The 25,514-nt window shown below is 58.3% G+C and overlaps 3 protein-coding genes across 5 annotated transcripts; 2 read left to right on the forward strand and 1 right to left on the reverse strand.

Annotated features, from left to right (window-relative positions):
* Positions 1 to 93: 93 nt before the first annotated feature.
* Positions 94 to 8,414, reverse strand: TMEM151B (transmembrane protein 151B). Of its 2 annotated transcripts, none has more exons than XM_059701560.1 (3): positions 7,975 to 8,414; positions 5,332 to 5,769; positions 94 to 3,978 (listed from the first exon to the last, which is right to left on the reverse strand). In XM_059701560.1, the coding sequence occupies exons 1-3, from the start codon at positions 8,098 to 8,100 to the stop codon at positions 2,854 to 2,856; spliced, it is 1,689 nt and encodes a 562-aa protein (XP_059557543.1). In that variant the 5' UTR covers positions 8,101 to 8,414; the 3' UTR covers positions 94 to 2,853. The 2 variants fall into 2 exon arrangements, with proteins under 2 accessions (XP_059557543.1, XP_059557542.1); XM_059701559.1 differs by having other exon boundaries at positions 5,332 to 5,772; positions 7,975 to 8,412.
* Positions 8,415 to 13,213: 4,799 nt separating this feature from the next.
* On the forward strand, positions 13,214 to 21,135 carry NFKBIE (NFKB inhibitor epsilon). Its single transcript, XM_059701561.1, has 6 exons — positions 13,214 to 13,812; positions 16,160 to 16,262; positions 17,580 to 17,802; positions 18,801 to 18,889; positions 19,055 to 19,321; positions 20,051 to 21,135. The coding sequence occupies exons 1-6, from the start codon at positions 13,445 to 13,447 to the stop codon at positions 20,114 to 20,116; spliced, it is 1,116 nt and encodes a 371-aa protein (XP_059557544.1). The 5' UTR covers positions 13,214 to 13,444; the 3' UTR covers positions 20,117 to 21,135.
* An 805-nt stretch (positions 21,136 to 21,940) lies between these two features.
* On the forward strand, positions 21,941 to 25,433 carry SLC35B2 (solute carrier family 35 member B2). Of its 2 annotated transcripts, XM_059701563.1 has the most exons (4): positions 21,941 to 22,096; positions 22,616 to 22,809; positions 23,006 to 23,160; positions 23,940 to 25,433. In XM_059701563.1, exons 1-4 carry the CDS (start codon positions 22,086 to 22,088, stop codon positions 24,873 to 24,875), a joined length of 1,296 nt encoding a protein of 431 aa, XP_059557546.1. In that variant the 5' UTR covers positions 21,941 to 22,085; the 3' UTR covers positions 24,876 to 25,433. The 2 variants fall into 2 exon arrangements, with proteins under 2 accessions (XP_059557546.1, XP_059557547.1); XM_059701564.1 differs by lacking the exons at positions 21,941 to 22,096; positions 23,006 to 23,160 and having other exon boundaries at positions 22,729 to 22,809.
* The last annotated feature ends 81 nt before the right edge of the window (positions 25,434 to 25,514 follow it).

Raw genomic sequence — 25,514 nt, forward strand, 5'->3', positions numbered from 1 at the left:
CAGAGGCGACAGGAGGGACTCAACTGGGCCTCCCCAGAGAGCTTCTCCTGGGAGAGGGAGACGGTGGGGGAAGTGCCACGCTGGGAGGGGAAGTCAGTGAGTCATCCGAAACTTTATTTTCCACCAGTTTGATTTGTACAATCTTTGCGCTTGGAAATCCATGACAGAAAGGCCACAGTGTGATGCACCCAATTGACAGAGACCTGTCTTCCCAGCCAGGCCACGCCCACCCCACAAGCCCTTGTGCCCAGGACACATGAAGCCTTCCAGGTGCCCGCCAGGAGACCCCATCCCTCTGTGGCTGCCACACCCACAGAAACCACATCCACCCAGGGGGCCATGCGAGGACCTGACTCATGGCTCCAGGCTGAGCCCCATCTCCCATCCTCCTCAGGCTGAGGGGCTCCAGAACCTCCAGATCTGTTTTCAAAGGGTGGGCCACAGGCTGCCACCACAGCCTCAGGGTGCCTGCTCTCTGGGGACTCCTTCCAACAAGCAGGCGCTGAGCAGAGCACCAAAGGGGGCTTGGGAGTGACTGCACATGTGTGCCTGTCCGGGCAACCTAGAGTCTGTCTGTGCCTGACACCCTCTGACAGTTCCAGAGTGCAAATGCGTAGGTGTGAGGGTGAGTGTGTGTGTGTGTGTGTGTGTGTGTGTGTGTGTGTACATAGCCACAGCTGCTAGCAGAGGTTCTAATTAGAGAAACAAGAACATTCAGTGTAAAGTTTAATTTTAGAGAGTAATTAATTTTCTGGTTTTCCTTTTCCCTGGCAATCAATAAAGCTACCAAAGAAATAGACCAAAGAATTGGTGTCTAAGTCTGTGCGGGTGTGGGAGGTGAGGCTGTCTGTGTGAGACCTGGGCAGAAATGGTCAGTCCAGGCAAAAGTAGTAATAGGGCCTCCCTTCACCTCCTCCCAGCTTTGAAATGAGCCTGAGGGAGGCGGAGCTGAGTTCCTCCCTCCTTGGAGCCAGGAGGGGGCCGGGCTGCCGCCACACAAGGGCAAGACATGCCAGCTGGCCAAGGACTGGGGCCTGAGGCCACAGCTCACCATCTGTACCTCACAGATGTCTGCTCAGAGGAAAAAGGGGTGCTCCGACCGCCAGGCCCCCGAGGAGCACAGACTCAGGGTCCAGGCGGGTTCAGTGCTGGCAGGCAGGCAGGCAGGCACGGCTGCCCAGGGAATTATAATGGCAGCTGTTCCCTCCTGCCCAAGCCTCCCCTTCGGCCCCCTCTCCCTTCCCATTCAGCCATCTCCACGGGAAAATAAAGCCCAACCGCAGTGGGCCACAGAGTGTGGTGGCCCCACAGTCTGTGCCTCCCAAGCTCCCCCCAGAAAAGGAGGGCAGGGGAGCCAGAGATGTTGCATAGGTGCAGGCCACGCCTTGGAGGCTGCAGGCCGGCCTGGCTGGAGGGAGGCGGAAGCTCTGATGGACGGTCCCGGAGAAGTGAGAAGCATCAGGGCTGAGCAATGCCAGGCGGCCCAAGGGCTATCCTCTCCAGCTTGAAATATGAGCTCCACCCCTAGGCTCTAAGTTGGCTGTGAAAACTTTAGCCAGGGAGAGTTGGGAGGGTGGGGGTGGGAGGATTGTACACCAACATGCACACGGAAGCACATAAGGGTGAGAGTGTGGGGAGTGAAGGCGACATCAGAGCTCTGGGGGAACCAGATGTGGGGCCAGGGCCCTGTGGTGGTGATGGCGGGACGCCCCTTTGAAGAACCTGGGACACAGCAGGGCTGCTTCAGCTCACGGGATAGGGGAGGGGGGAGGGGTCGGGCAAGATTTAGAGAATTCCTGGCTCTGACCTGCCACGGGAACTGAGTGTTTCTCCAACTGGGACTTGTGACAATGTCCTCAGCCCTGCAGGGGCAATGTGTGGGCCACCCCTTTCCCTCCGCCCTCCACTGCCCCCTCCTCTGACTCACATCGGCTTCCAGAGCGCCCTGTCACTCAGGTCCCTCTCCCAATCTCCCCGCTCAGCCATGCACCTTGGCCAGGTTTACGGAATGCTGCGTGGCTGGGATCTCACCCACTCTGCAGGGAGTGCCCTTCCAGAAGCCAGAGGAGGCGGCTGCTGCCCAGAGGCCTCAGGAAGGACCGAGGTACACTGTCCTGCCCCTGGCCCCCTGGCAGCAGCTCTCAGCGCCAGGGAGCAAGAGGGGAGGGACGGGAGGGGCATCTGTGTGGGGTGAGGTCTCCCTGGGACCCAAACTCCAGGGGCCCAGTGAGATAAACAACAGAGGTGGGAGTGGCAGAAAGGAAACCCTGGTCTCTGGGGCACACGCCAGGAGGAGGGTAGCAACGTGTCCAAGGTTTTGAGATGGGGGCTGACACCGGGCCTGGCCTCAGACCCACTGAATTCATTAGCTGGTTGGAAGCCAGCCAGGCTGTTCACCAGACCACGGCCCCTTGGTAGAGAGTGGGGCTGGGGAGCCAGGCAGTGAAAGAGGGGGAGCCCCAGTTTCCCTTCCCCGCCGCCTCTGAACCTCCCCAGCCTCTCACTTAAGACGAGGCCCAAATGCAGGTCCCACAGCACAGTTGCCACCTAACAGTCAGAAGGCTGGGCGGGAACGGAGTGTGCAGTGTGCGTGTAGGGAGGAAGGGGTCCCCTTAGGAACTCGGGGGCCGGGCTGGAAGGAGCCGACTCCGCCCCAGTGGAATTCTCTGCCGACCCCTCCCACCCATCTTTCTCGTTATGTACAGGGAAGGCGGGGGTCTCAGCCCCATGGGGTCTGTCCCGCTCACCCTTGCCTCCCTCCACCCGCTCCGTGCTCAGCACAGCCTGTCATCATCGAGACACAGTCCGGCAAGGGGCAGCAGGGAGGCCAGCGGGCTCGTCGAGAGCCATTGGTCACAGTGAGGTCTCCACGCAGGAGCCGTGGCGGTGCAGCGGCCGGTGGCTGTGGCCCAGGCACCCCTCCTGCCGGTGCACGATGAGAACCGGAAAGTAGAGGGCGTCGTGGTAGGGCGGCGGCGGCCCGGCCTCCTCCTCGTCGTCCTCGTCGTCCCCCATGCTGGCCTGGCTGGACAGCCGCGTCTGCTCGGTGGGGCAGCTCGCCTCGTTGACGCTCCCGCTCCGGCTGCGCCACAGGCAGCTGCGCCGCGAACCGTAGAGGCGCCCGAGCGAGAAGCGGCTGCCCCCGCAGCCCGGGCCTCCGCCGGGCCCCGGGCCGGCCCGCGGGCTGGCGCAGATGCTCAGGGCGCTGCGCGAGAAGATGGACGAGCTGCTGACGGCGCGCTGGCAGTGCTCGCAGCTGCGCCGGTAGGGGGCCACGCCCGCCGCGCCCGGGCCGCCCACCCCGCCGTAGCGGCAGGAGGGCGCGTAGCCGCCGGCCGCGCCCCCGGCGCCGCGCGCCGCCAGCCCCGCCAGGTCCATGAGCACCGCCTCCGAGTAGCTGGGCACGAGCTGCTGGTTGGAGCGGATGTGCCACTCCAGCTCCGTGCTGTCCACCGTGTTGACCCGCGGCAGGCGGTGGGTGAGCGGGGGCAGCAGCTCGTCGCTGGGGCTCAGGCCGCCGCCCGCGCTGCTGGCGGAGCCCGGGCCCTCCAGGCCGAAGAGCTTCTCCACGTGGTAGTGCGCGTAGGCCGTGCGGTACTCCGCCAGCACGCGCAGCGGCCACGACAGCGTCAGCAGCGCCGCCGCCCAGAAGGCCGAGGAGCAGGCGTACCAGGGCGGCCGCGCCGGGTCCGGGAAGGCCACCATGAACTCGCGGAAGTCCACGTTCTTGAGGTGCATGCCCTCGCGCGCCTCCATGTAGTCATCCAGGCCCTCGTTCTCGGCGAAGAAGCGCGCGCGCTGGCACAGGTAGGCGTTCTCGGCCTCCACGCTGGCGAAGCTGAAGCACTTGGTGAAGCGCAGCCGCGTGGCCGGCGCGCCCTCCAGCCCCACCAGCGCCTTGGAGACGTCGCGGACCCCGCAGCGCGCGTAGTCGAACTCGGCCTCCGCCACGTGCGTGTTGACGCGCTCGTGATAGACCTGGGGCGCCGCGGGGGAAGGAGGTGGGAGTCACTTGTCTGCTCATCCTCGCCCGCCCCCATCACTGCTCTTGTTGCCTGGTCAGACCCTACGCCTATCGGGGTTTTCATCCCGGTGGGAGCCGGGTAGGATCTTCTCTTCTGTTTTATAGAGAAACTGAGGCCCTCAATTTAATCAGTGAGTTAGAGATGAGGGCAGCACTCAACCTCATTCCTACCAGTATGCGTTCTGATTTTAATTAAACTCTGCTTCCTTTGGGGGTGACGCCCTGGCCTCCAGCTTGCCTGGCTCTTTTGCCTGTTTCCATCGTCCCACACTGTCCCCTCCTCACCACAGCCTGCCTGTCCTCCCTTTTACAAGTGTGTTTCCAAATGGGCCCCAGAGGAGCTCCCTATCCAAGGCCTTTGTCTCTGGTCTCCCTGTTCACACCTTAGCAGTCACATGGCCCCCCCTCCTGATTCTTAAGGCCCCAGGCTGCCTCTGCTTCACATCCCAGTACTAAGACTTAGATCGATAGAAACATCAATAGTGAGAGAGAATCATTGATCAGCTGCCTCCTGCACACCCCACACTGGGGATTGAGCCCCCAACCTGGGCATGGGCCCTGATGGGAATGGAACAGTGACCTGGTTCATAGGTCAACGCTCAACCACTAAGCCTGGGCAGGGGAGAGGGGGTGTCCAGGGCTCTTAATATGTCTAATCCTGAAGGGCCTGGGAAGTGCTGATTGATTATCCCCACCTCCACCACTCTCCATGTGGCCTCCCATGCCTACCCCCACCTCTGGGAGCCTTGGACTTGGGACCTAGGGCCCTGGCTTGAGCCTAGCATTACCACTTAGAAGCTGCAGACCTTAGTCAAGTCCCTGAGCTAAGGTCTCCTTACCTGTGCAGGAGGACTTGGTAGCAACCACCTCACTGAACAGGTGAGGGCATGCTGTGAGACTGTGCATATGAAGCTGCCTCCACCATTAAGCAATAAACAGCAGACCCTGGAGCCAGACTGCCTGGGTTGAAACCCCAGCTCCGTCACATACTAGTGTTTGACTTTGGGCAAGTTACATAACCTAGCCAAGCCTCGGTTTCCTCATCTGTAAAATGGGGACAATAGTTAACTACCTCATCGGGTCATCACGAGGGTTAAATAATTTGCTGTTTGTAAAGTACTTAGAGCAGCCTGCCTGCTGGTGTTTGCTGTTATTATTATGGTTGTTGTTACTGCCCTCCTGTTGCAGTGCCCACCAGAGCTCACTGCTGCCTCTGCTCCTCCCCCTGGGGACAGTCAGGCACAGTTGGAGCAGATGTGCACCCTCCTCCCATCGGAACTGACCAGCGCTCCCCTCCAGCCCCTCACCTGGGTGGTGGTGTAGGCGTCTCCGTTGCGGTATCGAGTGACTTGACGGGTGCGGCGGACATAGTGGTAGCTGATGGCCTTCCACCAGATGCAGGGTGTGGCCTGCTGCATGCGGCCCACACGCTCCCGGACACTGCTTACATCAACACGGTGCTGCAGCTCATGGCGGGCTTGGCAGTGCCAGCACTCCACCAGATAGACAGCGTACAGCATGAGCAGGAAGGCCAGGGGGATGTAGACATAGCCGTTGGAGCAGGGGCTGTCATGGTACATGAGGCTGTTGCCCTGATAGGCGCTGCTGAAGGTGAGGCGGGTCACCGTGGTGACGTGGCACCAGGCCACGGCCCCCAGGCAGCCGTACATGAGCAGGGAGAGCAGCAGGCACTTCCAGTGGGACTCCCGGCAGAGGGACTTGGTGAAAGAGGGCTGGATGGGACGCTGCTACTCAGAGGGACAGGAAGAGGGGCCACGATGAGAAGGAAGTGGGACAGTGGCAGGACCCAGAACAGAGATGGATGCAGGGATGGCGAGGCAGAGGCCAGCATCAGAGATGACAGGCAGAGACCAGCAGGGATATGGAGAGAACATGGAAGACCGAGAGGGGAGCCAAGGACCAGAGATAAACATAGAAGTGACCCAGAGTGAGCCGTGGAGACAGGAAAAGGGAACAGAATGCCAATACAGGGAAGTGCAAAGAGACGGACACCCCAAGAAGCAGGAAGAGATCGGCGCCAGAAAGGGAGGGAGGAGGCCCAGGTGGCAAACACAGATGGATAGGGTGGCACCCAGAGAAACAGAGTCCAAGGACAGACGCAAAGGTGGCAATGGAACAGGAGAAAGTGGAGGGGAGGACAGGGGAGGACAGACAGGCATCAGCGAAGGCAGGTCCCCAGCCCAGACCCCTTCCAGATGCTTCACTGACACCACCTTCCCACTAACAGGTGGGGCCCTCCCTTCCAGACGTTCAGTCCGACGATCTGGAGGCCACTCCTCTTTGGCCCATCCACCTCCGAGTCCCTCACAGACAATTAGCCTCATACCTCCTTCGGAGGAGGCCCCCAGGAAACCTCAGGCCCTGTGTCCTTCCCCATGCTCTGCACCCCAGGCCCTCTGTGAGTCCTATACCCTAGCATCCTTCCCCTGTTCTCAGATGGGAGGGAGGGGGCTGGTGTCCCTGAGCAAGAAGCAGTCCGGGAGGAGATATCTAGAAGGGCAGCGGCATGGGGGGTGGGGGCGTGAGGGGATGTAAAACCGGGGCTGGGGGTAGGAAGGAAGACATTTGCAGCTCAGTCATTTGTCAAGAGAGAATGGCTTTTGGTCCTCTCCGGGGCCTGTTCGATCGTTAAAGCGCCCGGTGAGTTCTGTCCGACAGTCAGCCCTCTGACTTGTTTACATGTCTGGCTCTACCACTAGACTGGGTATTCCGAGGGCAGGGCCCTGCCTCTTTGCATCCTGGCTGCCTACCATGGTGCTGGCACCCAACAGCCACTTAATAGATAGGTATTGAGTTGGATTTCTCGTGGTGTCTGGGCTTTCCCACCCCTCCCCCCTGCTGTCTAGCTGTAGGAACCTCGCACACACCCTCCTGCTGAGATCCTGACTGACTCCTTCAGTTCCCAGAGCCTGACCTGAAGGCTAGCCAGGGCAAGGGAGAAAGGGATGGAGAAGTGGGCCCTGGACTTGGTGTGAAATCAGAGGAAAGATCTGGAAGTGTAGAGGGCTAGGAACTAGCACACAGCATAAACAAACCAGATTAGAGTCCATGAACCTTTCAGGGAGCCTTGTCCTTGGGGGAGGGGGTGCATCTGTGCACCCTCCTGGGTGTGCATCTGTGCACCCTCCTGGGTGTGCACTTGTCCCAGTGAGAGCGCACCTGACAGCCCCCTCCTCCCCCTCAGGCCCGTCTGCCTGTGCTTCTGCCCGGTACAGTGTGCGTGCGTGTGCACGGGAGATGGGGTGCTCCTGGTACGCTCCTGTCTCTTTGTCTCCAGGTTCAGAGGACTGAGGAGGAAGGCCTCCAAGTAGGCATGTGCTTAGTCCCAGCACTGTGGAGGGGCCTGGTCGCAGGGTCCCCGGGGCGGAGGACTGCATGAACAGTGGCGGGAGGTGCGCGCGCGCACACACACACACACACACACACACACACACACACACACACACACTCCTAGTGAGGGCTGGGGGAAGGCATGGGGGGAAGGTGGGTGTCGCCTCTACACATTTGACCTTCTTAGGACCCCAGCTCAGATGATGCCACTCCTTCCCCCTGGTACTCTCCTGCCTCTGTAGCCCCCACAAGTCGCCCTTCCTGGCCTTCAAGAGAGCATCCCCTCTGCGATCCAGGATCCCGGCCACTGTCCCCACCCGGATCTGCCCGGGGTCCGCGAGGCCCCGCCCCCAGGCCCCGCCCCCTGCCCAGGACCCCCGAGCCCCGCCCCCGGCGCGGCCCCTTCCCCGCCACCACGGACAGCTCCCGCCCGCCGGGTGCGGACAGCTACGCGGGACTGCGGCTGCCGCGGCCGGCTCGGCTCGGCTCGGGGTGCGGGGCGCTGGCCGCGCTGCGGCGGAACCGGCGGGGGCCGCGCGGCGGGGGATGGGGGGCCAGGCTGCGGCCGCGCCCGGGGCAGGGGCTCCTCCGGCTCTCACCTCCTCTCGGGCGGGGCCCTCGTCTGCCGCCGCCGCTGCCGTGAGCTCCTCCGGGACCCCGGGGCCGCCACCGCCGCCGCCGCCGCCGCCGGCGCTCTCTCCCGCGGCCGAGCCAGGGGGGGACATGGCGTAGAGGGGGCGCGTCGAGCTCAGGGCCTCCCGGGGGGCTGCCGGGGGCCGGGGGCATCCTGCGCGGGCCCGGGGGAGGGGGTGGGAGGGGGCGGGGCCCTCGCTGCTCCCCACCCCCCGCACGGGGGGAGGGGACCTGTAAAGGGCACCGGGGGTCAGGGTCTAGGGGGCTCGGGGTGGGCAGGCGGGCTGGGGGGCCGGGCTGGGGGGGCCGGGGCCGGGGGCGGGTGTCACCTTGAGGCCCGCGCGGCGCCGCTCCGCCTCCCGCCCGCTCCCGCCGCCGCCTTTTGTCTGAGCCGAGCTGAAGCCAGCGCGCCCCCCCTCTTCCTCCCAGCGCAGGAGCCCCGCCCCCAGCCCCCCAAACTCCGCCTTCCCCAAGCCTACCGAATAACCACCCCCCAAAGAGGAGAAGCAACAGGGGCTCCCCGCACCCCTTCCCCACTCCTAGCCCTACTAACCATGCTCGGGGGCGCGCGTGTACACACACACACACACACACACACACACACACACACACACCATCCTGGGAAGATCTATGAAAGTGAGTCTTGGAACCCTAGGAAGATTCTTATTCCCAGTTGGGTGGTAACGGATAAGGCAGGAGCCAGACCCAACTGAAGCTGGATGGAGCAGGGCAGAAGGGAAAGGCTTGGAGCTGAGCGCGAGAAAGGACTAGCAGGGGGCAGAGAGGACACTGGAACCTGCCTACAGGGACCATGTTCCTTCCCTAGAAGCACAGCCCCGGAGAAGCAAAGACGTGTGTACATTGTCCTGTGCTAGAGATCAGGACACCAGAGTTTTAATTTTTTTAAAATCCTCACCCAAGGATATCCTTTCCATTGATTTTTTAAAAATATATATATTTTATTGATTTTTTACAGAGAGGAAGGGAGAGGGATAACATCAATCAGCTGCTTCCTGCACACCCCCTACTGGGGATGTGCCCGCAACCAAGGTACATGCCCTTGACCGGAATCGAACCTGGGACCCTTCAGTCTGCAGGCCAACGCTCTATCCACTGAGCCAAGCCAGTTAGGGCTCCATTGATTTTTTTCAGAGAGAGTGAAAGGGAGGGAGAGGAGAGAAAGAAACATCTGTGAGAGAGACACATCGACTGGTTGCCTCCTGCACGCATGTACCCCAATCATGGTGGGGATGGAGGCAAGTACCCGCCCTTGACCAGGAATTGAACCAGCAGCCCTGTGATCCATGGGCTGTTGCTCTAACCACTGAGCCCCGGCCAGGGCCAGAGTTCTGATTCTTAATCCTGGCTTTCCCACTAACAAGTTGTATGACCTTGGGCAAGTGCCTTCCCTTTTCTGAGCCTTTGTTTCCTCGTCTGTGCAGTGAGGAATTTGACCCGACAGTCTCTAAGGCTCTCACCTTCTCTGGGCGCAGGAGGCAAAATCACAGACCATAGACCAGGCTGAGTGACTGCAGGCAGCCTACCCCCCTATGCCACCCACCCACACTTCTTTTCCCCGCCACACCTGGGACAGGAAGAAAGGAAACTGACATCCATTCATTTCTGAATGCACCCATTCAGTAAACAGGTATTAGGTACCTACTGTGCGCCCTTTCAGAAGTGAAACACACAATGCCCTACCCTCCAGGAGCACAGTCTAATGGGAGGGGGGACCTGGAAACCCATCATTATGACAGAACATGATCAATCTGTGTGCAGTCACTGTGGAATCCTGCTGTGTGCCATGTGCTGTATTGGAGTCTTTGACATACCGCAGCTGTTTCCCTGCTTACCTTTTAGGAACGGAGGCAGAGGGAAGGTGAGTGGCTTACCCAAGGTAATAGTCACAGAGCTCGAATCTGGATCTTCCCCATTCAAAGTCCGTGGGGATGTCTGGGAGTAGGAATTTAGCTTGAGGCAAAGCCCGGATATCTGATCTTTGGGGATAGAGGACAAGCACACTGATCTGTTGGGGTGGTCCCACCACTCGCTGGGGCAGAAGGGCCAGTGCCTCCACTCTCTACACACTCACCCCCACTCCTGGTCCTGCCTCCATTTTCCTACTGTTCCCTTACCCGGCGAGGTGGAGGTGACTCTCTGTCAGCCCATTGCTTCACAACTACCCAGCCTGCATGATCCTCCTCGGCAGTGAGCCCATCCTCCCTGCCCACACAGCGAAGGGTGTGCCCCTGAAGAGGTAGGGGTGCTCCTTCCCTCCAGTGGCAGAGGAGAAATCTCACCTGGCGACTCATTCCCATGTCTCCCGCCCATGCTTTTTAGAAAGTCCTGCCTCACAGCTAACTTTGACCCTTCCACTTCTGGTTTCATCCCCTTCCACCTCGTTCCGTCCTCGCTGTAGACAGAGCAGAGGTCCTGACCCTGACCTTTCCTAACCCAGACCTTTCCTAACCCAGATCAAAACCTCACCCTCCCCAGTTAGTTGTTATCCCCTTCCTCCTGTCCCCCACCTCCACGGCCTTCCCTTCCTCACCTCGGGTGCTGGGGGCGGGGAGGGGGGGCTGTGAAAGAGAGATAGCCCAACTCCTTTTGGCCAAACCCAGAGCTCCTAAGAGATTTTGAAAAACACCCCCCACCCTCCATCCATTCACACACATTACTTTTCCTTGAAAGCCCAGGGGAAAAAGGGGTGAAGGGAGGGGGCACAGAAGGAGCCAGCTGACCAGCTGGTCACCATGGCAACTGGGGCTGCTTCCTGAAGATGAGCAGGGCTGAGGTGGGTGGAGGCTGGGAGTGGGAGAACAACTAAGAGAACTAGAAAACACCAACAGATAAAGAGAAGAGGATCAGAGGGGCCCAGCCTCGAAGACTGGAGCTGAGGAAACAAAGTCGGGGCCCTGACCACAAAGTCCCTTGGCCATCTTTCCAGATGGTACTTCATGGTCCTTCTCCCCATTCCTGAAGTTTCCCCAGAAGGGCTGCCGGCCGGAGTGTAGGCTAGATGCTGGAAGCAGTGAGTGACTCAAAGCTGACCTCATGTGGCCAGAAAAGGGACTGCCACACACCTGTTATGGTTCAGAGCCAAACATGGGGCTGAAAAGGAGTAGGTTTTTCCTTAAATTCAACCTCTGTATGAATGAGAGATGTGGCCACTGAACATTCCCGAGTTCTCCTGTCCTTGCAAAGGGCTCATATGCCCCAAGCCCTGTAGGCATTCATAAAGGAAAAAAATTAGAAAAGGTAAAAAAATTTCACTGGAAACAATTTTAAGTTTTGGATTAGGGGCAGGAGAGCCTGACTCTGCACTTTGTTTGATCTTAGGAAAGTCAACTCACCCCTCTGGGCCCCAGCTTCCCAACTTTAAAATGTGGATAGTTCCAGATTTTGAACCCAAGTGGTCTGGGTCTGAGGTTTATACTTTTACTCCAGCTTTTGAGGATGGGAGAGGAAAGGGTCAGGTGAAGAAGTTGAAAACATCTTAAATTGCACTGACCCCATGGAAGGAGATGACTGTTACTGTGACACTCAGTTTTGCTTCCAGCAGAGGGAACAGTGTCATACACGTAGGAGAAGCTCCACATGTTTGTCAAATGGATGAATAAAATGAGGTTGTATGGGAGAGGGCGCTAGGGAAGCTGGTTAGCAGCTGTCTACACGCAGCCCAGCGTTCCTCCCCCAATGCCAGAGATAGAAAAGATGCTCCTTTGTGGATGATCTTCAAAAAGCATTGTTGGTCCATGGCTGATGGCACTTGGGGTAGTGGGTAAATCATGAGGCACTGGTTTGCAACTCAACATGTGGGTGTGGTTTGCCTAAGGCCTCCCTGGGCCCAGGGAAAGCAGGGATAGGGAAGGAGGAAAGATGTGTTGGCACTGGGGCTGGAGCTGGGGCGGCCACCCTGGCAGAGTGTGGCCCAATGTGTCTGGGGCCTCCCCATCCTGGCCCCACCACGAGGAAGTAATCTTCCCTGATAGATGGGGGTAACCAGATGTTGTAACCACAGAGACCAGCGTTTCACCCCTGTGAAGAATGACCACTTTGCTTTTTAATATTTTAATATATTTTTTATTGATTTCAGAGAGGAAGGGAGAGGGAGAGAGAGATAGAAACATCCATGATGAGAGAGAATCACTGATTGGCTGCCTCCTTCCTGCATGAGCCTGCAACCCAGGCATGTGCCCCGACCAGGAATCGAACCATGATCTCCTGGTTCATAGGTCGATGCTCAACCACTGAGCCACACCAGTGGGTGCACTTTGCTCTTTTAGACAACAAAAAAGCATGACCAACCTCCTTCATTTAGACAACAGTCTGCCTGAGAAAACCCAGTTTTGAAAAGCACATCCTCATGCCCAATTCTATGTGATCTGGGAAGCTGACACAGGAGACCCTCTACCCAGGACCCAAAGGGAGAACCACTCCTTTAAAGACAATGGAGCCCTAACCAGTTTGGCTCAGTGGATAGAGAGTTGGCCTGCAGACTGAAAGGTCCCAGGTTCAATTCTGGTCAGGTCAAGGGCATGTACCTTGGTTGCGGGCACATCCTCAGTAGAAGGTGTGCAGGAGGCAGCTGAGCTGATCAATGTTTCTAACTCTCTATCCCTCTCCCTTCCTCTCTGTAAAAAATCAATAAAATACATATTTAAAAAATAAAAATAAAATAAAGACAATGGATATCCCCTTTCCCTACCCAAACTCCTGGGCACTGGTAAATGAAAAAGCAAGAGAAATGGAAATAGGTAGGAGATAGGAAGCAGTGCACCCCCTCCCACCAACCACATGCCCGCCCCCACAAGATGTCTAGTTTGTACAATTGATAAATATTTCTTTAACAACACACGAATGAATAAATGAATGAATGGAAACAATGAGTGCAGGAATGGAGGAAGTGAAGGAAGGAAAGACTGCATGGGATCATGAATGGAAAAGAAGGAAGGGGGAAAGTGAATGAATGAATGAATGAATGAACGGAGGGGTGATTGGATGGATGGATGGATGGATGGATGGATGGATGAATGGATGGATGGATGGAAGGATGATGAATGGGTGAATTAACGCACCAGTGAGTCAGTACCGGGTAACCCGGGACTCGGAGCCAACGCAGAGGGCAGGGTACGGGGGATTCCGGAGGGCGGGGCCTGTGCCCGGAAGCGCCTGTCGGGGGCGGGGCCTGAGGGGCGGGGCGGGAGAGCGCGTCAGACTGGGCTTCCCTGAGTAACCTCTGCGGCGGACCCACCGGCGCTCGGATCCTCTCCCACGCTTCTCGCCGACTCCTCGGACCCCAGCAGCCCGGGAAGGAGGCCGCTTCAGGCCGGGAGCCCGCTCCGCAAGACGGACCTGCAACCCGGAAAGGCGGCGCGGCGGCGCCCGCAGCCCGCTCCTGCCGGGACGGGGCCCCCGCGGGCCGGTGCCGCGGGCATGTCGGAGGCGCGCAAGGGGACGGACGAGTCAGACGAGAGCCAGTGCGATTCGGGCATCGAGTCCCTGCGCTCCCTGCGCTCCCTGCCCGACACCGCCCCGGCCTCCGCCTCCCGGCCCCCGGGCGGCACGGGCCCCCAGCCCTGGACCCATCCTCCGGGAACCGCCAAAGAGCTGCAGGACAAGGAAGACACAGATGGGGAGCGGGCTGACTCCACCTATGGCTCCTCGTCGCTCACCGAGTCTTTGACCTTTTGGGGGGGCCCTGAGGCCGAAAACCCACCCCCGGGCTCGCCGCTCCCCGCAGCTGGGCCGCTGAGCCCGCAGCAGCTGGAAGCGCTCACTTACATCTCGGAGGACGGAGACACGTGAGTACGGGGGCGAGGTTGGGGCTGCACCCCGTCCCGATGCGCACTCGGGGCCTCCCCAGGAACACCCGCTCTGTCGTGATCCCTCGCGGCACCTGCCCTGGAAGTGGCATTCTCCACTCTCTCCTCCAAACTCCAAACTTAACTCTCTGCTCACTTTTGAGCTCCGGCCAGGCCCAGACCGGAGGACCGGGATTCACCTCTCTGCCCTCCCTTTTGGAGGTGGGCAGAGCTGGCAGGGCCCATACCAGGCACCTAGAATCTTGGAAACCTACCAATAACCCACCGCCAGGAAGAGAAAATTCCCCTGACCAGTCCAGGTTTTGTGGTTTTTTTTCCTTGCTGGGGGAGAGGGCATCCTTGCTTGTGCAATATCTGGAATTCCCAGCCCCTGACCTCAGAATGCCCTGTCTCAAGGAACAAGAGATGCCAGTTACAGGTTGCCAGTGGAGGCCAGGAAGCTAGGGGTGGGGTATGGCCAGGGTACAGAGCTAAGGCTGGCCCTGAGGAGGGGGGTGAGCCAGGCTGGGGCACCTTTGCCCCAGCAGAATGAGCGGCTGGCTGCTGCAGCTTACTTCCTCCTCTGCTGAGAAAGGGGAAGTGAGGGCTGGAGTCAGCCTTACCGGCACCTTCTATCTCCCGAAGTCCCCCCAGTCCTCCTCGCTGTCTTGCCTGACCCCCTTGCCTGACCATTTCTCCCCAGGCCCAGGTGGATCTTGCAGGGACTGGGTAGGAAGCAGTTGAAGTAAGAGGCAGTAGTGCAAAAGGTCAGGCCAGATGAGGACTTGCCCCTCGGGAAGAAAAAACACTGTTAGGAGAGGGGGTGGCTGGGATTTGGGGGTTAGAAACAGAGTGGAGGGAGCTGGGGTCCCAGATCAGGGATGTTGAACAGGGTAGGAAGGATGTGGAAGGAGCAGGAAGTGTCTGTCCTTATCTGCTTTATGGAAATGCAAGGGTCATAATCCTAGGTGACCTTTGACAAAGAGACCCAGTGGGCAGGAGAGGCGTGACCCCAGGCCTTTTGTGCTGTGTGTCTTCTGTGCCCAAATCATCAGCCCTCAGGCCCAGAGCCAAGATTTTGGGGACTCCATGTGAAATACCTATGGCTGACCTTTGACCCAGGGAGTGGGAGCTCCAGGTAGAATACCTATGGCTGACCTTTGCCCCAGGGGGTGGGGACTTCTGGTGCTGCCCTCCTTTGTGAGGCTCTCAGCCCAGCCTTTCCCTCCTCTGGTTGGAGACAGGTGTGTCTAGAATGGGCAGGGGGAGGTGGCAAGACTCCCCAGCGGAGTCTCTTCCCTCGGAAGTGTCTGGGGTGTGGGGCAAATGGAAGTGGGAAGAGGAAGTGGGAGGAGGGGAGACTGAGGGAGAGAGGGAGGTGGCTGCAGGAATGTGACCCAGAGAGCTGGTCCTGGCCGAGGGGATTTCCAGAGCGGTTCCTCCCTCCCTCGTCACTCTCTCCTGCCGCTGCCGCAGCCAAGCCTGCCCGGCTCCTGCCCGCGCAGCCCCCTCCCCAGCCCAGACAGGCCTTTTAGCCAAGCTCCCCCCAGTCACTGGCGTCCCAAGGCAGCTGTCCTGGCCGAGACCCTCCAGCTCTGGCTTTCATTTTCCCCACCTGATGTGGGGAAACCCCAGGACTGGAACTTCCCCTCCCAGCTGTCCTCCCACCCCTAGGTTAAGGCTCTTTGTCCCCCAACAGACACACACTTTCTACACTGCACAGACCTCGCCTTGGAGGTGCACACAGAGTGGAGGGCTCTGGCCAGACCCGGCCAGTCGGGCTGTCTGAAGAGGGGCCCTCTAGACCCACTCCCCCCGGAGGGGTGGGGGGGCAGCAGGACAGGATGTTGCACTCCTTGCTCCTCATTCAAGAGCTTCTGTTTACTCTCCCTTGGCATGTGCGACATTGAGTTGGGGGGAGGGGTGCCCCCACTCCTGCCGTCTCTGTACTCCCTATTGGGCTGGGGGTATGTGGGGAGCTCAGCCTGGAAACCACCTCTGCAGGACCCCAGCAGCTTTCAATTTGGCTTTGGAGCTGCAGCTGGTCTGGTGGGGCCCTGGGGCAGGAGAGGAGTGGGGTGTGGGACAGGAAGCTCCTTGGCCCGTGGGCACCCTGCCCGCACTCCCACTGAGCCAAGGCCCTTCTTGAAGGCCAGAGATGGGTACTTGGAGCCTCCACCCCCGGGAATCTGGTTTCCCACACCAACCCTCACTTCCTGGCCCAAATGCTCACTTCCTGCACCTACCCTGTGGGTGGCTTCTTAGAGAGGTGTTCCTTCTAACCCCAGGACCCCAGCCCACTCTCTCTGACTTGGGTGCTGACCCTAACCCCTGCCCTGCCCTCCAGGCTGGTCCACCTGGCGGTGATTCATGAGGCCCCAGCTGTGCTGCTCTGTTGCCTGACTTTGCTGCCCCAGGAGGTCCTGGACATTCAGAACAACCTTTACCAGGTGGGTGGAAAGGGTAGGCTGTGTCCAGACACCCATGTCTGCCCTGGCAGCCCTCCTGACCTGAGCAGCCGCACGGGTGACCTTTGGCTGCTTCCTCAGGAAACCATATGCGAGACACAGAGCTAGAGGCTGAGGATACAGACATGAGTAAGACACAGCCTCTGCCCACAAGGCGCTTGAGCCTGGACTAGGGACTCATGTCAACACATAATTACACAGCATGGTGACAAGAGTTGTGATGGAGGCACCTACCAGCCGCTGTGGGATCCACTGTGTGTGGGGAGCAGCCAGGAAGGGTTAATACGGAGGTGGCATCTGCCTGGAGCCTTAAAGAGGAGTGTGCCAGGTGGAGCCTGCCTGGCGCCTCTTTCTTCTCCCCAGCCCCCCTCTGTCACCTCGCACTTGGGGATAACAGAGGTTTCCCTAGCCCAGTGGTGGCAAACTCATTAGTCAACAGAGCCAAATATCAACAGTACAACGATTGAAATTTCTTTTGAGAGCCAAATTTTTTTTTTAATATTTTATTTTATTGCTTAAAGTATTACAAAGGGTATTACATATGTATCCATTTTATCCCCCCGCCCTAGACAGTCCCCTAGCCTCCCCTATCCCCCAGTGTCTTATGTCCATTGGTTATGCTTATATGCATGCATACAAGTCCTTTAGTTGATCTCTTACCCCCCTACCTCCTGCCCCCCAACCCTCCCCTGCCTTCCCGCTGCAGTTTGACAATCTGTTTGAGGCAGCTCTACCTCTGTATCTATTATTGTTCAAAAGTTTATAATGGTCTCTATTGTCCATGAATGAGTGAGATCATGTGGTATTTTTCCTTTATTGACTGGCTTATTTCACTTAGCATAATGCTTGAGAGCCAAACTTTTTAAACTTAAACTATATAGGTAGGTACATTGTTATTAACTTAATTAGGGTACTCCTAAGCCTTAGGAAGAGCCACACTCAAGGGGCCAAAGAGCCGCATGTGGCTTGTGAGCCACAGTTTGCCGACCACGGCGCCTAGAGGATGAGAAGGTAGACCCTGACTCCATCTGTGCTTTCTCCAGGGGCTAAGGGAACCTTCAAAAAGAGCAGGGGGCCACTTCCCTCACCCTGCCTCCAAGATTGGGGTCCCAGGAGCTTGGTGGGGGGCGACAGAGGGAAGGGCTGGGTAATGTGGCCTTGGAAGAGCAGGGCCGTAGCCTCTGTAAGCTGCCCTCAAGGCTGGTGCTGGCTGTTGTCAATTCCTGTGCCCACCCGAGCATGTCCCCAGAGGTGGGAGCATGCTGCAGTGGCCCTGCGACCCTCTGTTTGTGCCTACAGACAGCACTGCACCTGGCTGTACATCTGGACCAGCCAGGTACAGTCCAGGCCCTAGTGCTGAAAGGGGCCAGCCGCATGCTACAGGACCGACATGGTGACACAGCCCTGCATGTGGCCTGCCAGCGCCAGCACCTAACCTGTGCCCGTTGCCTGCTGGAAGGACAGCCAGAGTCAGGCAGAGGACCACCTCACTCCCTGGACCTCCAGCTGCAAAATTGGCAAGGTACGGGCAGCCATAGAGCACATAGGTTGAAAAGGGGACAAGAGACCAGGACCCTACTCTCAGGGGAGGGGAGGGTCATACCATAGCTTGTCCATTGATGCACCTCCAGGTCTAAGTACATAGATGCTCACTACATCTTTGCTGCATGAATGAATTTGATTTAGAATTTGCTTAGAACCTGCTGTGTGCTAAACAGAGAACTAAATCTTGCCCTCAAGATATTCAGTTGAACAGAGATCATTCATTCATTCAACAAAATGTACTGAGGACCTCTATGTGCCAGACACTATTGTAGAACCTGGGACTGCATCTGTGAACAAAACAGAACGATTGAGATAGACAATAAATATAGGAAGTGGATTCTCTAGTAGGTTAAAAGGCAGTCGGTGCTTCGGGAAAGAACAGAGTGAGAAGAACTGGAATGTGGGGGTGGGTGGGGCTGTGTGATTACATGTGATTGAATAGTGGTCAGGGAAAGCCTCGTGGAGCAGGGACCTTTGAGCAGACGTGTGAATCTGAATCTAGTTCTTTAAGCAGAGTAGCCAGAAAGGAGACAGAAAAAAGGTAGGGAAGCGCATGGGAGGAAGTGGCCCTGGGGGCGGGGGGGGGGGGGCGGGGGGCAGGGGCATGAGGATCCCAGAGACCTCCGAAGAAGGTGGCTGTGGCCAGGGTTTCAAAGCAGGCAGTTAGAGTTAGAGAGAATGCGGGAGTTGGGGGGATGATAGGGGAGGGTGCCTGTATGGGGGTGTCACTCAGCAACCTGACCCCTGAAGCATGAAAGTTTCAATAACATGACTCTGAAAAGGTGGAAACTTTATGTTCCTTTCCCCTCAGACTTTTGAGGGGGTTTTTGGGTTTGGGTTTTAACAGCCCTGTGATCAGAGGTATTGAGTGGGCAGTGGGTCCCTTGGGGCCGAGGGCTAGGGAGGTCCCTGAAGAGTCGGGGAGAGAGAGTTGGTGGATGCAGATTAGCAGCCTCCACATTCACTCCATCCTAGGTCTGGCCTGTCTCCACATCGCCACTCTGCAGAGGAACCAGCCACTCATGAAACTGCTTCTTGAAAATGGAGCTGACATTGATGTGCAGGTGAGGTGGCCAGTCAGGGTGCTGCCTGGCCCAGTGTCTGCCCGTCACCTGGTCCAGCCCTCAGGTCCCTCCCAGTGTGAGAAGTGGAGACACACACCTTATCCGGGCCTGGACCCAGCGTGCTTCCTCTTGAGGGCCTTGGAAGACACCCTTATTTTTCTCCAGGAGGGCACGAGTGGGAAGACAGCGCTGCACCTGGCTGTGGAGACTCAAGAGCGGAGCCTGGTACAGTTCCTGCTCCAGGCCGGGGCCCGGGTAGACGCCCGTATGCTCAATGGGTGCACACCCCTGCACCTGGCTGCAGGCCGCGGCCTCAAGAGCATCTCGTCCACCCTTCGAGAAGCAGGTGCCGACTCTCTGCTGAGGAACGTGGAGGACGAGACGCCCCAGGACCTGGCAGAGGATGCGGCGCCCCAGGACCTGGCTGAGGATGTAAGAGGCACACACTCAGCTCTGCTCTCCAGTCCTTCCCACACCCTTAGCAGAGACACGAGCTGTAATGGCTGAAATCACCAAGGAGTTAGGATCCTGGGGGGCAATCCACGATTCTGCCACTCACCAACTGTGGGATCCTGGGCAAGCTTCTGCCCCTCTCTCAGCCCAAACTTGGACTACAGCTAACGCGGGTCAGGGAAGCAGGCCAGGTGTAGTACAGGGGGTGGCGGGGCTTGTGGGAGGCCAGAGAGGCTCTGACTGAGGGTCACTCCATTCAGCTGCAGCAGGTAGTTGCAGAGGGGGAATATGGTCCAGCATTTCCAGGTTTCGGGAATGTTTTAAGAGAGATGAAACCTAGATTTTCTGTATAGTCTCCATTTTTAAGTGTTCAATGTAAAAAAAATATTCAAAATATTTTGTGAGTCCCCTTCCCCCACCCCAACCCTCCAGAAACTAGACCGGTGGGCTGGATCACCTCCTTGGTCCCTATCTGTGATAGTCATGGATTTTCTTAGAGAGGGAGGACTTGCCTAAGGCCTCGGGATTCTTGCTAGCCCAGAGGGATTACCATTTGGGAGATTAGTAGGAAGATTTGTTCCTTCCTGTCCAAGAATCAGTTGATGGGGAGCAAATGACCCAATAGGTCTCCCCAGCTCCCTTCCCCCACCACTGCCTTCCCCCCTACCCCCCCACCCTGATCTTGCTTCTCTCCATTCTCTTTCTCAGCCCTTTGCTCTTTTGCCCTTCGATGACCTGAAGATCTCTGGAAAGCCACTGATGTGCGCCGACTGAAGCCAGGGCAGGGTCTGGGGCCCTGGAGGCTTCCCGTCTTCCCTTCTGGAAGCTAGAGCCACAGTTGCTGCAGTTTGGGCCCAGGCAGCGTGCCCTCCGGAGTCCTGGGGACGGCTGGGCCAGCACAGCCCTGAGCTGAGAGGAGGGATCACAAGTGAGGGCGAGCCAGTCCGGAAAGAAGAGCTGCCCAGGTGGACGGAGATTCTTGGAAGACCCCTCCCACCCCGAAGCCCCCGGTATCCTGGGTGAAGCCTGTTGACCTCTCTGGAAGATGGCAGGGGCTCTTGTTCCTACCCACGCCGCCGGGTCACCCTAAAACTGCCAACCAATAGGAAAACGAGGACTCTCCTGGGAGAGGAAACTGAAATACGAGCAAGCAGAGCCCTCAGAGCTCCCATCTCACTGCTATTGAGAACTGTTGTTTAAAGACTTGACACACAGAAGGCCCTGGACTGAGCCTTGGGGAAGGGGAAGTTTCAAAAACATGACACTAAAACGGCAGAGACTTTAAAAAGGTTTTCCCCCCTAGAGTTGTTTTGCGCCAATGCATGTCTGTGTGCACCGGGGGTTTTTACACGGGCCTGTCCTGTGACCTTGTGGTGGAGGCAGAGCGGAGAGGATCACCTTAGCAGGGGAGGACCGTGCTGGGTGGGCGGGGAGGGCTGCCAGTCCTCCGGCCTCTGTCCAGCACAGATCCTGGCCCTCTCTGTGGAAATGCAGAGGGGGGAGGAAAGGAGAAGGAGAAGTAAGGAGGTAGAAATAAGGGGGCCTCACCACTCACTTCCTCGGAGGTTGTGGGGAGCAGGGCCGGCCTCGGGAGGGGGACACAGGGAGCTATGGCTTTTCCTGTGTTGTGTTTTTTCCTTCCCCATATTCCACACATGTTTGAGGGACCCGGTAGGTCAGGCCTTTGCTGGGGTGAAGAATATGGGAACAAATCAACACAGTCCCCGGCCACTTGGAGCATAGAGTCTAGTGCAGTGACGGCGAACCTTTTGAGCTCGGCGTGTCAGCATTTTGAAAAACCCTAACTTAACTCTGGTGCCTTGTCACATAGAGAAATTTTTTGATATTTGCAACCATAGTAAAACAAAGACTTCTATTTTTGATATTTATTTTATATATTTAAATGTCATTTAACAAAGAAAAATCAACAACAAAAAATGAGTTCGCGTGTCACTTCTGACACGCGTGTCATAGGTTCGCCATCCCTGGTCTAGGCAGCGAGGCAGCCCTAGGATCATCAATGTGTATTTCCATGTAACATGTAATCACAAGTTACAGCGGGTGCTATGAAGGAAACAAGCCCTGGGAAGGCGCACAATGGCGAGGGTGGAGGGCCCGACTGGGCGGTCGGGGGACGCCTCCGAGTGTCATCTCAACCCCGACAGAAGGAGGAGTGGAGGGATGGGGGGAGGCGAAGGAGAGGAGCTGAGCCGGCCAGCGTGGCTCCACCGGGGAAGGTGAGTGGGCGAGGCAGACGGGGCCAGGCCATGCAGAGAGAGCCTTGAAGGTCAGAACTGCTGGCCCCTCCAAAAAATGAGACATCTTCCGGCCAGAAGACGGTAACATAAGGGGAAGTGCTCGGGTCAGAGCCTCCAAGGCCCGCCCCTAAGACGGCCCTGCCTCCGGGGCTGGTGGTGAGGCCTAGGGGAGGCGATGACGAAGCAGGGGGAGGCCGGGGCCTCCGACTCCCCACCTTCTCCGCGCAGCGCAGCCAACACCGGGCGGCGAGCCCGTCTCCCTCCGGGCCGCGCGGGGGCGCTGTGGCCGGCGGCAGCCCGGGGCGCTGCGTGGTCGTGGCGGGGGGCGGGGGGCGGCCGCGGGCAGAGGGAGGCGGGAAGATCGCGGCACTTCCGCTGGCCGCTGGCTCGCTGGCAGCTCCAGGAGGCGACGGCGGGAGCGGAGGGAGCGCGCGGCCCGGGGCTTCGCATTCCCCGGCCCCCCTCCGCCCCACGCGGCGCGGACCATGGTTGCCAGGTGGGGGGCGAGGGGCGGCGAGGCCACGTGACGGGGCCGGGCCACGTGACCGCTGCGCCGCCGGGTGGGCCGGGGTGGTTCCCAGCCGCCGGGGCGGTGGGCTCGCCGGACGCTTCGCGGAGCCGGCCAGGCCGGCGGGGGCGTGGCGGGGGCTTGTGCTCTTTGGGGGAGCCGGGGAGCTTCAGGCGGAGGAGTTGGGGAACCCCGGAGCTCCGGGAGCCTGCAGGGCGGGGTGTAAGGAGGGGGCGCCGCCTCCGGCCGGAGCAGCGGGCGAGCGCTGGAGGGAAACAGAAGGAACCTGTGTGCCCGGCGGGGCGGGTCCGTCCCCGGGGAGGGAAGGAGCCCTGCCTGGACGGCGCCGGCCCCCCAAGGCGAGAGAGAGGCTCTTTGTCCCGCTGGGCTGCAGCTGAGGGGGGCGGGGACGTGACTCCGGGCCCTTGTCCCGTGCGGACCCCTCTGGGAGACCCAGTGGGTGATGAGCTAACTGCTCCCTAACCCTGCTGTCCGCTGCCCCCGCAGGTGGTGGGCAGTGGTGGTGCTGGTTGCCATCCCCTCCCTGGGGGCAGGTGGGGAGACCCCCGAAGCCCCTCCGGAGTCCTGGACCCAGCAATGGTTCTTCCGCTTCTTGGTGAATGCTGCTGGCTACGCCAGCTTCATGCTCCCTGGCTACCTGCTGGTGCGGTACTTCAGGCGGAAGAACTACCTTGAGACAGGTGTGTGGGCCAAGGGTGGGGGAGTGTGCTCGGTGCACAGGAAAAGTGCTGGCCAGCTGTCCCAGCCGGGATGTGGCTTGGCACGGGAGGGAGGGAGGGAGGCAGGGAGGAGAGCGGCAGGGCAGCTGGCTGCTCTGGAGAAGACCATGAGGTGCTGGGGAGAAGACTGGGGCTTGACTTTGCGTGCCTTCTGCAGGCAGGGGCCTCTGCTTCCCTCTGGTGAGAGTGTGTGTATTTGGCAATGAGCCCAAGGCCTCCGACGAGGTTCCCCTGGCTCCCCGGACAGAGCCGGCGGAGACCACTCCTACGTGGCAGGCCCTGAAGCTGCTCTTCTGTGCGGTGGGACTCCAGGTAGGCGGGCAGGCGGGCAGGCTCTGCTTCTCTTCCGGCATTGGGTCACGGTGGGCAGGGGCTCTGGAACCAAAGTTTTCACCCTTCCAGTCCCAACAGTGTTTTAGTTGGTTATGTGTCCCCCTCCTAGGGGCACGCTGTACCACCATCTTCTTAGAAGTGATCGGAGAAAATGTCTCTCCCCACACACACACCCTCCCGTGATTCCTACTGTCCTATTACACTTTCTTCCACAATGATGTTTCATATACTGTACTGTAAACCCACTGATAAAAGTTTTGCGGGGAAGCCATTCAGCCTTCTCCCACACTGCATGTGAGAAGGGGTGCCAAGATGCTGACCTCATGGCATTTTTGAGTGGACACTACTAGTCCCACCTCATAACATGTCAAACTGATGGATGTCCAATTCTTGCCTGCCTGAACTGGTTGGAAGTAGAAAATATTTGGGATGGAGTCAGCTCTAACAAACCCTCCTGTGGGACAGACAGACAGGGTCTGGGCAGTTCTAAAGCATTTGTTGTGTTTCACACACACTTGATTCCCTACAAGATAAATCCAGGCTTGAGAGGGAAATGGAAACTTCCTAGTTACTACACAGAAGAACCGAATTATGTGTGCTGTCCTTTAGCGGTCGCCAACAGGTGGTCGGTCGGTCGGAAAGGCTGGCGACTGCTGCTTTAAACAGCCTTCTGAGGAAGAGGGAAGTTGATGAAATCCTTTTTTGGCAACCTTTTTCTTATTTCTCCTTTTAATCTCCACCCCCCCCCCCCCATCCAGGTGTCTTACCTGACTTGGGGAGTGCTGCAGGAAAGAGTGATGACCCGCAGCTATGGGGCCACAGCCACATGGGCAGGTGAGCGCTTCACAGACTCGCAGTTTCTGGTGCTAATGAACCGAGTGCTGGCGTTTATTGTGGCTGGCCTCTACTGCCTCTTCTGCAAACAGCCCCGACATGGGGCACCCATGTACCAGTACTCCTTTGCCAGCCTGTCGAATGTGCTTAGCAGCTGGTGTCAGTATGAAGCTCTCAAGTTTGTCAGCTTCCCCACTCAGGTGCTGGCCAAGGCCTCTAAGGTGATCCCTGTCATGCTAATGGGAAAGTTGGTGTCTCGGCGCAGCTACGAACACTGGGAGTACCTGACGGCAGGCCTCATCTCCATTGGGGTCAGCATGTTTCTGCTGTCCAGCGGGCCAGAGCCCCGAAGTTCACAGGCCACCACGCTCTCGGGCCTGATCCTGTTGGGAGGCTACATTGCCTTTGACAGCTTCACCTCAAACTGGCAGGATGCCCTATTTGCCTATAAGATGTCATCAGTGCAGATGATGCTTGGGGTCAACTTCTTCTCCTGCCTCTTCACAGTGGGCTCCCTGCTAGAGCAGGGGGCCCTCCTGGAGGGGACCCGCTTCATGGGGAGACACAGTGAGTTTGCTGCACACGCCCTGCTGCTCTCAGTGTGCTCCGCATGTGGCCAGCTCTTCATCTTCTACACCATTGGACAGTTTGGGGCCGCAGTCTTCACCATCATCATGACCCTCCGCCAGGCCTTTGCCATTCTCCTCTCCTGCCTCCTCTATGGCCATACCATCACGGTGGTGGGGGGCCTAGGGGTGGCTGTGGTCTTTGCTGCCCTCCTGCTCAGAGTCTATGCCCGGGGCCGCTTAAAGCAACGAGGAAAGAAGGCTGTGCCCATCGAGTCCCCTGTGCAGGTTTGAGGGACCTGACTGGCAAAGTGAACGAAGATCCTTTTACCATACTGGTTTCCTCTCCTAGTGTGTAGCTTCTCACAGGTGGCTGGCTCAAGGGCAAAATGCAAGCTTTCCTCAGTATCACAACCAGCTCTGCAGTTAGGGGTGGGGAGGCCAGAAGGCCACCTTCCCTTTTGCCTTAAGCCGCCAGTCCTCTGGTATGACTCTTGAGCCCCAGAGTAGAGTTCTGTCTGGAGAGGGGCAAAGGTATCTTCCAGAAATTCCCTGAAGTCTTGCTGTTAGCTGCCACCAACCTCACCAGTGCTTGTCCCCTACCCTGAATACCCTTATAGATTCCTCCCAGACGCCTGCATCTCTTACTCTGGTGATTGTAAGCAGTGCTGCTTTCCTAGGATAAATGACAGGTGGTGCTGGGCTAGGGGAGGGGCGAGCCCTGCCAGCACCACCACCCTCTGCTCCTGGATCCCATGGCTCTGCTCAGAGCCAGTTGCAGGTTTTGGTACTTTGAAAATGTAACTTTCTGCTCATAATTTTATTTTTATTAAATTAAACTGCTGCAATGGACTTGGTCCTATATTTTGGTGGAGTTAACATGATAGTTCTCTTCTCATATAACCCGTACTTCTGATGGCAAGGGAGACTTGG

The sequence above is a fragment of the Myotis daubentonii genome, chromosome 6 (genome assembly GCF_963259705.1).
Source record: "Myotis daubentonii chromosome 6, mMyoDau2.1, whole genome shotgun sequence".
Lineage (NCBI taxonomy): Eukaryota > Metazoa > Chordata > Mammalia > Chiroptera > Vespertilionidae > Myotis > Myotis daubentonii.

What these genes read in the sequence shown, in the direction of transcription:
- TMEM151B (XM_059701559.1), bottom strand. Translation starts at nt 8,100, where the DNA reads ATGTCCCCCCCTGGCTCGGCCGCGGGAGAGAGCGCCGGCGGCGGCGGC. An exon ending in AGGGCCCCGCCCGAGAGGAG is followed by an intron (nt 5,773 to 7,974) that starts GTGAGAGCCGGA and finishes CCCTCTGAGTAG; the next exon opens with CAGCGTCCCATCCAGCCCTC. An exon ending in ACGCCTACACCACCACCCAG is followed by an intron (nt 3,979 to 5,331) that starts GTGAGGGGCTGG and finishes GCGGCGCCCCAG; the next exon opens with GTCTATCACGAGCGCGTCAA.
- NFKBIE (XM_059701561.1), top strand. Translation starts at nt 13,445, where the DNA reads ATGTCGGAGGCGCGCAAGGGGACGGACGAGTCAGACGAGAGCCAGTGC. An exon ending in CCAGCTGCAAAATTGGCAAG is followed by an intron (nt 17,803 to 18,800) that starts GTACGGGCAGCC and finishes ACTCCATCCTAG; the next exon opens with GTCTGGCCTGTCTCCACATC. An exon ending in GAGCTGACATTGATGTGCAG is followed by an intron (nt 18,890 to 19,054) that starts GTGAGGTGGCCA and finishes ATTTTTCTCCAG; the next exon opens with GAGGGCACGAGTGGGAAGAC.
- SLC35B2 (XM_059701563.1), top strand. An exon ending in GAAGAACTACCTTGAGACAG is followed by an intron (nt 22,810 to 23,005) that starts GTGTGTGGGCCA and finishes TGCCTTCTGCAG; the next exon opens with GCAGGGGCCTCTGCTTCCCT. An exon ending in TCTGTGCGGTGGGACTCCAG is followed by an intron (nt 23,161 to 23,939) that starts GTAGGCGGGCAG and finishes CCCCCCATCCAG; the next exon opens with GTGTCTTACCTGACTTGGGG.